General features: G+C 54.7%; 6 protein-coding genes across 6 annotated transcripts in view; 3 read left to right on the forward strand and 3 right to left on the reverse strand.

Annotated features, from left to right (window-relative positions):
- The window catches only part of PUNSTDRAFT_52567 (uncharacterized protein), a 1,471-nt gene extending 927 nt beyond the window's left edge, over positions 1 to 544 (reverse strand). The window contains exon 1 of the mRNA XM_007383917.1: positions 42 to 544. Within this exon, the coding sequence (XP_007383979.1) occupies positions 42 to 392 (351 nt within the window). The 5' untranslated portion in view covers positions 393 to 544. The remainder of the gene's footprint in view (positions 1 to 41) is intronic.
- Positions 545 to 1,001: 457 nt separating this feature from the next.
- PUNSTDRAFT_143778 (uncharacterized protein) lies at positions 1,002 to 2,806 on the forward strand (the record flags this gene model as incomplete). The annotated part of the gene is made up of 6 exons (XM_007383918.1): positions 1,002 to 1,170; positions 1,241 to 1,274; positions 1,356 to 1,771; positions 1,859 to 2,025; positions 2,115 to 2,325; positions 2,446 to 2,806. 6 exons carry the CDS (start codon positions 1,002 to 1,004, stop codon positions 2,613 to 2,615), a joined length of 1,167 nt encoding a protein of 388 aa, XP_007383980.1. The 3' UTR covers positions 2,616 to 2,806.
- Positions 2,807 to 3,502: 696 nt separating this feature from the next.
- Positions 3,503 to 4,234, reverse strand: PUNSTDRAFT_16566 (carbonic anhydrase; the record flags this gene model as incomplete). The annotated part of the gene is made up of 3 exons (XM_007383919.1): positions 3,503 to 3,669; positions 3,752 to 3,977; positions 4,052 to 4,234. Coding segments are annotated over 3 exons (576 nt in total), but the record flags the coding sequence as incomplete, so codon positions are not given.
- A 3,676-nt stretch (positions 4,235 to 7,910) lies between these two features.
- PUNSTDRAFT_44668 (uncharacterized protein) lies at positions 7,911 to 8,357 on the reverse strand (the record flags this gene model as incomplete). Its single annotated transcript, XM_007383920.1, has 2 exons — positions 7,911 to 8,144; positions 8,193 to 8,357. 2 exons carry the CDS (start codon positions 8,355 to 8,357, stop codon positions 7,911 to 7,913), a joined length of 399 nt encoding a protein of 132 aa, XP_007383982.1.
- A 988-nt stretch (positions 8,358 to 9,345) lies between these two features.
- Positions 9,346 to 10,941, forward strand: PUNSTDRAFT_120579 (oxidoreductase). Its single transcript, XM_007383921.1, has 6 exons — positions 9,346 to 9,416; positions 9,473 to 9,838; positions 9,896 to 10,022; positions 10,082 to 10,267; positions 10,327 to 10,451; positions 10,510 to 10,941. Exons 1-6 carry the CDS (start codon positions 9,381 to 9,383, stop codon positions 10,615 to 10,617), a joined length of 948 nt encoding a protein of 315 aa, XP_007383983.1. The 5' UTR covers positions 9,346 to 9,380; the 3' UTR covers positions 10,618 to 10,941.
- A 205-nt stretch (positions 10,942 to 11,146) lies between these two features.
- Positions 11,147 to 11,687, forward strand: PUNSTDRAFT_154836 (lectin XCL). Its single transcript, XM_007384012.1, has 2 exons — positions 11,147 to 11,175; positions 11,233 to 11,687. Exons 1-2 carry the CDS (start codon positions 11,171 to 11,173, stop codon positions 11,654 to 11,656), a joined length of 429 nt encoding a protein of 142 aa, XP_007384074.1. The 5' UTR covers positions 11,147 to 11,170; the 3' UTR covers positions 11,657 to 11,687.
- Positions 11,688 to 11,787: the final 100 nt, after the last annotated feature.

The following is an 11,787-nucleotide window of genomic DNA, read 5'->3' on the forward strand; positions in this document are numbered from 1 at the left end:
GAGGAGGAGGAGGAGGAGGGAGGGGGGGGGGGGAGACTTACCCATCGCCCGAGCACGTCCGCGAGTCGGCCGGCCTCCTCGCTGCTGAAGTTGATATCGCGCCCGTCTTCGGCGTAGGCTTTGAGCAGCTCGCTCAGCGTCCGCTTGCCGCCTTCCCGTCCGTGGCTGCTCTCTCTCCCCACGATCGTGTTTGCGTCGTTTCGAACGGGCGTGGGGCCTTCGGCGGGGAAGGCGACGGTGTTGCGCGGCGTGCGCGGCGGCTCTCCGTCGGCGCCCGCTAGGGTCATCGACCGGTCCCAGTCTTCTTGCGACGACGAGGAGGAGGAGGAGGAGGCGGCGAGGGAGAGCTGGGAGAGGTTGATGTCCAGATTGGAGGAGTCTTGCGAGGACATGGCGCGGAAATGTGGGGAGAAAAGACTCCGGTGGAATCGAGGTCGCGAGTCAAGCGGAGGCGCGGGGGAGTGACTCGAGCGAGGCGGTAGCCGGAGAGGAACGCTGTACACTCAGTCAAGAGCGGCGTTGATTTTGTGTATATGTCTTGTACCGAGACCGAGGAGAGGGGGATGTAGAGGGGCCGCCGTTGAGGAGGACGAGGGGAAGGGAACGCGGAGGTATAATCGCAACCTACCGCGTGGCGCCGCGCTCAGTGGCCGATCAACAAGCAAAAGCTCCCACACTCAGATTGACGATCAGAAAAGTCTAGATCTGCATTTTAGGCGCCCGTGAGGTGACGGAATATTTTGATTGGGCGCCTAACGGAGGTCGTGAAGAGGTTCGGGCCCCCGTTTCGTCTCTAAGAATAGGGACACGACTTCCTTTCCTCGTCACAGTGACACAGGGCGCAGCGCCGGTCCTCGCTCCTTCTCATCCTCCTCCTCCTCTTCCCGCCCTTCATTCTCTCTTGCATTTCGTCCCGGCCCCAGCACATCTCGTCGTCCACAAGACACTCTTGGATATATAGCTCGTTACAGACCTAACTACAACGCATCGGTTCGACTAGGATGTTCCGCACGCACCCGCTCACCGTCGCCGCTCTTTCGCTCTTCTCGCTCGCCGCCCGCGTGGTGCGAGCCTCGCCCTGCGTCACCTTCGACGCCAACTTCAACCTGCTCGCCTTCGGGCTCGACGGCAAGGACTGGAACGCGGGCACCCAGGACTCGTGGACGAGCGGTGCGTGCCTCGTGCGACACAGGACGGTCGTTTCGAGACTCAGCCGTGTTACCTTTTCTCTCTCGTGTAGGTAGCGCGTCCGAGATCACCGCCAGCGGTCGCCCGTACGTATCCAGTCCCCGTTCTCCCCAGACGCACGCCCCGCACGGCCGCTGACGGTATATATCCCGGACCACCACCAACAGGCCGTTCGACGGCACGAACACGACCTGCTACCTCGCCCAGTTCTACAACGCCATCTACGTCCTCAACGGCGACGCCTCCTCCGCCTCCTCCGTCCACATCTACGACGCCACCGCCAAATCCTGGTCCACCCAGTCCGTCACCGCCGGCACCTTCGACCCCAGCGCGGACTACAAGGCCGTCCTCGACCACGACACCAACGTCTTCTACGCCCTCTCCGGCGCGGGCGAGCTCTTCTTCCTCGACATGGGCGCCCTCACGAGCGCGAACGGCTCGGCGATCGCCTGGACGGACGTCGAGAAGGCCGGGTTCGACGCGGACGGGTACGACCCCGTCATGGCGCTCGCGCAGAACCACGTCCACTTCCTGAACGTGCCCGGCGTCCCCGCCGGCTCCGCCCAGATCTTCGTCATCCACTGTACGTAACCCCCCCTCTTCTTTTTTAATAACTTGAACAACTGACCCATTTGGACTCATTGTCGTCGTCGTGCTCGCGCCCGAACAGTCTCCTTCTTCCAGCCCGACGCGCAGGCTTACCCCCAATCGGACGGCTCGACCGGCTTCCCCGCCACGCACGGCCAGACCGCCTCCTTCTTCCAGTCCTCGGGCGTCCAACAAGAGTTCGCCTTCATCCCGGACGACGGCTCGGCGACCTACGTCATCAACGTCGAGGTACTTACACCCACACTCTCTCTCCCTCCCTCCCTCCCTCCTCTCTCTCTCTCTGTCTCGCACTCACGCCCCGTTCCGTGTTCGCCCAGAACAACTCGACGACGCAGCTCGCGGGCCCGAGCACGAAAGACGCCGGCGCGCGCTACGCCGCCTCCATCACCGCGCTCGTCCAGCTCGCCCCGGACGGGTCCGTGAGCTACCTGCCGTACAAGCAGGGCGACGCCGCGACGAACGCCGCCGCCTCCTGGGCCTCCGTGAAAAACCTCGCGTCCGCCGCGCCCGCGAGCGCCGGCGCGTCCGGTGAGCCCTCCTCTCTTCCCTCTCTTCCCTCTCCCTTCCCCCCTCCTCTCTCTCTCTTCCCCCCCTCTCTCTCTCAGTCCACCTAATCGGCTGACGATCGGTCGGTTCACGTATGAACAGGCTCCGCGACGGCGAGCGGCTCGAAGGGCGCCACCGGCACCGGCACCGCGTCCGCGACGGGCTCGGGCTCGTCCAGCACGACGACGACCAGCGGCGCGAGCCAGCAGCAGCGCGTGTTCGCCGGGATGGGCGTCGCTGCCGTCCTCGGCGCCCTCGCGCTCTTGATCTGATCCGTGAATCCTGATCTACGTACGATTCGGGGTCGTTCGGACCCCATCGCGTTTCTTTTGGATGATCTTAAAGATAGATCTTCGGACGTTTATCGTGTGCGACGCGGATCCATCACTACTATTCGGCTGGCTAAATAACAAGTATCGTTACTAATCCCCCCCCCTCCCCCCCTTGCAACCGCCCCTTCCCCCGCATTTTTTTATCGTGGATTGTAGGCCCGTAATGGAAACTTTTTTTTGGTTATCACACCCATGTTTGTCATGACACTGCGAACTACCCCGAAGGAGGTTGCTTCGGGAAGATGTTCGTTGTGATCCTTGCGGAGGACGAACATCCCGTCTTTTTTTTCAGCGTTCAAGCCGCAAGATCGGGCGTGCATTCAGTGCGACGGAGGTGTATGTGAGTGGGGTGGCCATCGATCTATCTTGCCCCTACACTCGTTGGTGCAACCGTCTCTCTGAGGAATCGTCGACGTATTGCGTGGCCCGTAAGAACGGGAATCCGGTACGATTCACAATCGGACATAAAAAACATGTTCAACACGAAGACGGTCCAAGCGTTCGGAAATCCGGTACAAGTAGAATTTTCACACAACATCCTCAACACGGCGACGGTCGAGCATTCGATACGATCCCCTTTTTACGGTCAAGCGCACCGAAATCCGGTACAAGTACAATTTCACACAACATCCTCACACGGCGACGGTCAAGCATTCGATACGATTCCCTTCTTTTTTAAACCCCGACGTTCACGACGATTTTCCCTATGCAGACTTTCGCGTACGGTATCCCGGGCTTGCGCATTCCCTTGGGGTTTTCACGAACCCCCCTCCCCCCGCCCCCGCGCGCGTGTTTGACGACCTTTAGCCTCGGGAGTCTCGATGTCGGGTGATCTCTAGGTCCCTGAGTAGGCCTGTACTCAACTCGTACAACCAGCCGTGAATCTGGAGCGCCGGCCTGTTCGGGTTGTCCCACGCCCTGATCACTGGCTCGCTCTGAGCGAGCTTGTCGACCTGTTCCTGAATGTTGGCGATGATGAGGTTCTGTGTACGCTCTGGGCCCGGAAATCGCCGTCAGCGCAGTATTATGGCAACACTTCGGCGAAGGTGAACGAAGCCGCGAACCTGAAATGCTACTGCCTGTCACCGTCCCCGCGAGCCGGATGAGCGGCTGGAGCCAGCGGTACATCGGTCTACGCCGGTCGACGGCAGAGGGGTTCTCCGCCGCGTCGGACGCATAGCTTGCGGCGCCGCAGTTGGTGTGCCCGACCACGACGATGTGCTCGACGCCGACGTTGTTGAGGCCGATGTCTTCGATGGCGAACGTCACCGCCGTCATGACGCTGTCCTCGTCTGGATTGAACTGGCTACTCATGCTCTCTCGTCAGCCTCGGAGTCTCCCCGACAGCAGCAGCTTGCGAGGATCGGGACGTTCACTAACTTGGCAACGTTGCGGTGCACGAAGATGTCCCCGGGCCTGGACCTCGTCACGACCGACTCCGGCACGCGCGAGTCCGAGCACCCGATCCACATCACCCGCGGTCTCTGGTCTCTGTCGCTCGAGTCTACGAGGAAAGTCGGATCTTTTGTGGCAGCCCATTCGGCGTTGCGAGAGAGCAACGTAGAGGCCGGTGTTCCTGGAGATTGGGAAGATGCCATCGCTGAGCAGGCGATAGCTATCTGTCCGGTGAGATGCTGTCTTTATAGCTGAATTCGAACACTAGTCATCGTACTGAAACGACCCTCTTCCTTCCGTCCTGTGGCCGCTGCGCCGAGATCGCGCGCCGGAGATGATTGTTCAAGAATAGAAACCGTGCGCTAAACTTTATGGTCTGAGAAAAACCCTCTCGTGGATCCGTAAACTCTCACTTAAACACCGCAGTGCTCCACGACATGTGTGCCGTACAGTCGCACATGCTAGACGTTCGACACTCTTGTGAACAGTCGAAGGCAGCGTGCATAGGGCCGAAGCGTTGTAATGTGCTCCTAGAAGCTGAACCTACACGCATCAGCAGCATGGTGAACAGCCCATCTCGCACATAGATAACGTTCAAGGTTCTTCCTCTTTCCCTGGTGGATGGGACACTGCATCACAGGGCCAGGTGAACGTCGCTCTCCTGTCTTGGAGCGCGTTCGAGAGCCAATACGAAGCAAACAGCGTGACGAGAGATCACGTTGACGCGGTCCGGCTTACGACCTATCGTTCCTGCACGCTTTACTCTTGCTCGCGTCCTTCCCCGCCACCGCTTTGCTTACGCTCACTGATTGTTGTCAAATGTCGAACTCGACCAAAGAATCCCCAGATATAGACCGACTCCATCCAGTCTACCCCGGATGCCTCATCGACTACCTCTGCTAAAAGTTTCATCAGTATCACCGTGCAGATCTTTGCGAGCCCACCAGTCAATTCTTCGTATTCTTTCTTCCGGATGATAACGCCGGTAATCACCAGCTCCGCGACGTCGAGCAGCGCCTGGTTTGGAACCAGCTGTCTCACCGCCACTTCACAAGGGCTCGCGGGCTTATTGGAGGGCCGATAGTCGTACTGAAGAGCTATGATAGCACCAGCTTCCCGCCGAAGGAATGTGCAGACAGCGCGGTGGGAAGGGTGCGTCACGGTCCGTGTCGCCGCCGACGGTTCCTGTTGAGTTTCACTCCCCACCTCTGATTCCTTCTCTCTTGCTCTCGTATGCTCGGAAGTACACCTTCACGTTCCACAGAATCCAGCGTTCATCCAGCCGACCCGAAGAATGGATTATGCCAGCGCAAGACGTTTGCCCTTGTCTGATCCGACCCCGGACGGCACCACCAAGCATCCTCCTCCCGCAAACCGAGAAATGCCTTGACCAATGCCGTGCACAATTTCGCGCGCGCTGTCAGCGCTTCCGGTGAGAGACCCTCTTCCGTTCACCCTCGGATCGACCCTAATGCGGTTCGCTGCCGCAGAGTGTACCTTCATGGGAGGGACGGAGACCGCCATCAGCTCGGAATCGACTTCCTTGAGCGTGTCCTCCAACGAGGCAAATGTCTTGCACAAGAGCGGCGTATTGCGGCGTATTGTATGAGGCTCAGGCTGTCCAGGAAAGCTCGCAGTTCCGGCTAGAGCAGCATGATGATGAGCTGGATTAGACAGGGTTATACTCGCCGACGTTGGTGTCGTGGACGCGAAGGGTGGATATTCTGAAATAGTGCGTTTGGATCATATCTGAGAATGGAAGGTTCGTCCACGATTGTATGACTATCTAGCCGCAAGTGACCGTTGACTGGGCGCTTCGCGTAGGTGCTCTAATTGTTTTTGTATGCATTCGAGGGATTTCTCTTCTGCTCCTTCGACCCACCCCGTGCATGGCTCGTTAGTGCGCCATCGCCGACCTTCCGGAACTGCCTCGAGATCTTTCCTCACAAAAGCTGTTCTATTGGACGTTCAAAGTACGGCACGGGTAGTTTGAGCACGCCAGCTATATGTGTACACAAAACTGAATCATACACAGTTAACGGTCATGTACTGCATGGTTGGAAGGCATGCATTGTAATTCAACTGCATCGCCGTTTGCGTGCATCATTTCACCAGAGTTTCCATCGTAATCCAACGGAGCAGGGACGGACACCTTCGACGTTGCAAAACGTATGCCGGAGTTCTCAGCCGTCCCTTCTCGCGCCGTCGAAACAAGGGTGGTCGAGTTTCCGACTCGCCTCCCTGAACCCGCGGAGCGGATGTTCAAAAGAATCCGGCAGCATAGAACACTGTGCATGTCACGGGTGGACCTGTCGAGCCGTCATGAATTGACCTCATCCATCCATTGATCTGACCTACGTATCAAAAAGGTCCAGAAACTCTCGCTAAGTTGAGCATCAGAAACGTATCTGAGTGAAGAGAAGAGAAACGCACAGGGCCAGCTAACATGATGAGAACATTTGCAAGAGTTCCCGCTGTCGTGGAAAAGCCTCAGCGCAAGTCAGAGTGTCAATCGACTGTCAAGAATCACCAAGGAGACATATGAAATACTAGCATCATTAGCGTGCGCTATGCGACGCTATGCACCAAAGTAATGACATGTCACCGTACTCGAAGTATGCACAAATCCCTGTCATAATTGTTGTTGACTGGCCCATGCATGTACCTTTACTCAATCTGCATATGGTGCTCATCTTTCCAGCCCGAGATGGGTGTACATGGTTGCCATAGCGTGTGCCGTTAACTTTGACCTATGATAAGTGTAACCTGCCTTTTAGACAAAGGGGTGTGTACATGTCCACCAACTAACGTGCATTAGTTATTGTGAGTTGTATTGACATCACCATTAGTGTGTGGTACTGTGAGTTCTACGAATTACTTACCATGTGTTAGTCACTGTAGTTGATTAGCATGGGCATCAGTTACTGAGCATGTCTTATCACTCTGACTTTTACCCATGAGCATGCATCAGTTATGGTGTATGGCTCTTCTCATTCCCTTGTGCTAGTCACGGCGACTGATTAGTATATACCTAGCTTTACCAATCAGTATACATCGGTGAGCACAACTGATTATTTTCTTTAGTTACTGTGACTTATTATCGTACGCTCAGCATCACTTAGTGAAACTTAAGTATTACACCGACTTCCGTCCTTTAGCGTGCATTTGTTACTGTAGCTTATTGACTGCTACTTCACGGCTCAGGCATGACTGATACTGGATCTGATCGCACTTTCTTACCGTACAATTACTGACTCTGATTCAGTGTGGTTCGTTCGATTAATCATGACAGTGATTCATCTGCGCGCGAGCAGGATCGAACCCGCGACCTGGGCAAAATTCCAGATTGTCACCATCGACGCGCTAACCACTTAGCCAAGCGTGCGTGCGAGTCGATTCCGCATGCAAGTCTCTGATGGAATCACAGGAGCGCGTGGCTGATGGCTAATGTGATGTCATCGCTTATTCGGCCCGTTCACGTGACTCAAGCCCGCCAGCCAATCAGATTGTCTTTTTGACTTTGTCCTCCTCCTTTATAATAGAAGATATGGCCCCTGTCGTGGCATTGAGTACTGTTTGTAAGTCCGTGTGGTCGCGCGCAATACGCACCGTCCCTGAATAGTACATACATCAATCCGTTTCCGGAGAGAACAGCGCCTCCATCCCAGAAACCTTGTCCTGCAGCTCTTTCTATGGACACAGCACTTCAGATGCTGGAACGCTATCTCGTCATGAACCAAGCGTGTGAATAACCTCTCTGCGCATGTTGAAAGGCCTTCCGCACTGTCAATACCATGAATACTGAGAACTGATCAGCGAGGGTCAAGCCGATATTCGGTGTCAAAAATCACCAAGCTCGAGCAGAAGCATGCCCGCAAAAGCTCCGAAAACCACAGGACGAGCATCCACCATGTAGCATCCTGTCACCAGACCGTCGAGCTCGACCGGAGGATATTCAACTGTGTGCAAATTCAATAGAAGCGTCGTCATGTTCACTATACCAGTAACTGAGACCTTACACACGAGGGACTTCGTGAACATGCTTATGGCATACAAGCTACCTCCTGCCCAGCACTATGTTGTGTTTAGCAGTAGAATTGACAATTGAAAAGCCTTACTCACAACCCACAAAAACAGCAGAAATGCAAGAATTCTTGGCGACGACTCGTAGATAGCATATGTGCGTAACACAAGGATGACTGAAGGGAGAAGCCATAAGTATCTCACACGTAGGAGTATGCAGTGTCGTGTAGGAGGCATACACTCTGCAAACCCGATACCGAACATAGTGAACCCTGAAGATATCTTATATCAATATACAAGACTAAGTGAACAGCATGAAATACTATGGTGCACATGTAGAAACCCGATAATTCATCAGGCAGGCCTGTGACCCATGGCCTTGAATTAGAGATTCCGATGGCATGAATAAGTCAAGCATACAGAAGGACTCAAGATCTTCGGCGATGCATAATCTATATGTAGATCAGTGCACCGACGCTGTAGTAGAAACAGCTCCTCACAGATTGTGTCGAGAGTGGTATCAACGTATGCAACATACCGGGCAAACAAGTATAGACATTTGGTCAAAGACCATTTTGAGTGCCAAATATGTTCGACCTCTCGAATAATCAGCACTGAACAGATAGATACTCCAGGAAAAACCGCCCACTTCTTGCGGGAACAGTGCTATATTCTCCAATGCCTGCACGTGATGTCAGGATGCTTCACCGGTAAAGTGAAATAAAATTGTACCACAACTGTTGCGCTCGCCACTATTGGGATGATGAGTTGCATATATGGCACATATGTGAAGTTATCTATACCTTTCACATACTTAAGATCCTTCAGTACATACTACGGAACATAGTGGCAAGTGAATACATACCCTGACGGCGCGGAGTCGTGCAGGATTCAAGACAAGTTCACTTCTCATGATACTTCAGTAGACTGAACGGAACCTGCGATGGGGTATGGGATCTGAAATGCGACAGCGATGACTATAAGTATACGAACTGGTACAGATAGGACCAGAGCTATTCATGGTTTGTGATGTGATATCTGATGCACTCAATTCAATGGCAGGCGCCAAAAGATCACATGGCAATGAACAAGGTGCGTATTGACGTGCGGTACGGCAACCGGTTGTTCCGCTATTGGGACCGCGCCGGAAATATATACCTACCTACCCTGATGACGAAGTTGTTTGCTGATGTTTGGACCCAAACCTTCCTTCGGCATGCATCAGTGTGTTCACGTGGAGAGCGCCGCCAGTCCTAGTCCCCCGCCACAGCTGGCAGACGTTGGAAAATGTTAGGCTCAAAGAAATGGAACCCCAAACTTCAGGCAAGCTTATGTCAGGATGCGGCTCTACACCTACATGCTCAATTAGCTCATTTTAGCATTGCTATGTCACAGGAGGAGGATCCGGTCTTGGACTGGCTGTTGCGTCCAGTCTTGCTGCCAAAGGCGCCCACGTCTCTATCGTCGGACGAAATGTCGAAAAGCTCAAGACAGCACTCGATGTCCTTGAGGCTCGTCGTCAATCACCTGACCAGGTCTTCCAGATCGCGTCCCATTCCCTTGGAAGTGCACGGGAGGCCGATGCCGCATTGAACGAGATAGTGGTCAAGCATGAAGGACGAGCACCGGATGCTGTGTTCTTGTGTGCGGGCCAAGCTCGTCCGAAGTTCTTTGTAGAGATGACCGAGGACGATTTGTTGAAGGGCATGGAGGATGGTTATTGGCTCCAGGCCTGGACCGCGTGGGTGAGTGGCGATCTTGTGAGCTTATGTACCTTGCGGTCTGATGTGTCTCACTATCAGGCTGTGGCGCGCATGCTGGTCCGTCAACGAGCGACTAAAGGGAAGTTCGTATTTGTGTCGTCAACGCTGGGCTACATGTCATTCCTCGGATATTCCTCGTATTCTCCTGCAAAACACGCTGTCCGAGGTATGGGTGCATCTCCAAGAAATACCGTACTCATGCCCAGCTGACTGTTCCCGACGTAGCACTGGCCGATACTCTGCGCTCCGAGTTCCAACTTTATGGCTATTCGGTTCATGTCTTCTTTCCGCCCACAATGTTCACACCTGGCTATGAGCTAGAGAACGAGACCAAGCCCAGGATCACGCAAAAAATAGAGGAAACTGATCCCGGTATGACCGCGGATCAAGCAGCCCAAGCCCTCTTGAAAGGTGCCATCTACGGTTTTGGGGCGCCTGACATGACTGTCCGTTCTGACGTGTGTTCATAGGCATCGATGGGGGTCATGCTCACATTACCGGAGACTTGATAACAGAGCTGTTCCGTGCATCCACGAGAGGCGCTTCACCCGGGCACAATTACTTATGGGACTCTATGCTGGACAGCATCGCACATGTACGTCCGGTTCCTTCACATGACATCACATTATGCTTAGTTCTGTCGCGGGGACAAGATTGGAGCCCTGATTTGGCGCCGTAGTGTCGATGCGAAAGTCCTTGATCACCGTGCTGAGCACCGGGCATATCTTGAAGAGAGTGGTTTTTTCAGAAATGCGGAGTGAGAATGCACTCTTTTATACGATTGTCTTTCTTGCCCGCTCGCGGTGCGAACCTCCGCCGTAAAGTAAAGCTCACCATCGATAAGGGACATGACAATACGATCGTCGAAGCCGGAGTCGTTGGCGGTTGTTCCCTGCCCGTACTTTGGATACGACAGGGATATTCTTTCGTTGTTAAGTGACTTCCGAATCCCACCGATCTCTTGATGATAGGGCACTTCGAGTAGGTGTCCTGTACATGAAACGTTCTCTATCCTATTTCAGGACCGGGGGTCCGCTTGTAGCTTAAGGCGGTGCGCTTTCTCCAAAACATTGACAGTCGATGGGAACTACTCCGAAATGGATGATCGATAAGCCCAATCCACTGCCTAGGTGCTCACAACAAGACGTCAGAAAACATGAGGCTTGCGTCCGGACATCGCACTACATGTGACTCTCGACCGGAATGCATGGCGAGAACACGAACGCTTCCGACTTCCGGTCATAAAAGCTGTAGTGGCAACCTGGATGGATAGCGCCGCCGGAGTGCTCTACCATTTCTTGCAGATCTTCTGCGATGTCGTCAGTGTCATTCTGTGTCTCCCGATACGGTCATTGACGAGGCGTTCTCGAACTCAGCTATACGATCACCGTTAGTGTGTATCAGACAAGCCCAAGCTGCTTCTTCAACATCGTGGAGAAGATCTGCTTCAACTACGGCGGGGGCGGAACCTGGTCAGAGGAGGGCGGGCGCCACGTCCTCCGGATGGGCGCCAGCGGCACATCGGGCGGCCTTCTGTTTCAATCCGACACCGGGGAACGCATCTTCGTCGTCCTAGGCGTGCACAACTACGCCCGTTGGTGTGACGTCGTCACCGGTCTCGTCGGGCACGACACTGCGCTCGTCCTCCTGCCCCAGTACTATGGCGGCGGCTCAAGGGCATTCATGCGTGAGAAGACGCTGCCCGTGTACGGCGTGACAAGCGCGAAGGGGAGGAGAACGGAGGTCAAGTATTCCGTCTACGACGGGCACGAGCTCAAGGCGGATATCATCATAGGTTGATGGATCATGCATGCATATCATGCCTGGGAGGGCAGGGGCCACGGCGCGCTCAAGAGCAGACGTTGCTTTGTCGTGCATCTGTGGAGATACAGGCTTGTTACATGCAAAAGAGCGATATACATATGTAGGAG

Source organism: Punctularia strigosozonata (assembly GCF_000264995.1).
Source record: "Punctularia strigosozonata HHB-11173 SS5 unplaced genomic scaffold PUNSTscaffold_6, whole genome shotgun sequence".
Taxonomy (NCBI): domain Eukaryota; kingdom Fungi; phylum Basidiomycota; class Agaricomycetes; order Corticiales; family Punctulariaceae; genus Punctularia; species Punctularia strigosozonata.

Excerpts from the sequence above, each read along its gene's own strand:
- PUNSTDRAFT_120579 (XM_007383921.1), top strand. The coding sequence starts at position 9,381 with ATGTTAGGCTCAAAGAAATGGAACCCCAAACTTCAG. Across the intron at positions 9,417-9,472 it reads AATGGAACCCCAAACTTCAG|CATTGCTATGTCACAGGAGG; the intron begins GCAAGCTTATGT and ends AGCTCATTTTAG. Across the intron at positions 10,268-10,326 it reads AGCCCAAGCCCTCTTGAAAG|GCATCGATGGGGGTCATGCT; the intron begins GTGCCATCTACG and ends GTGTGTTCATAG.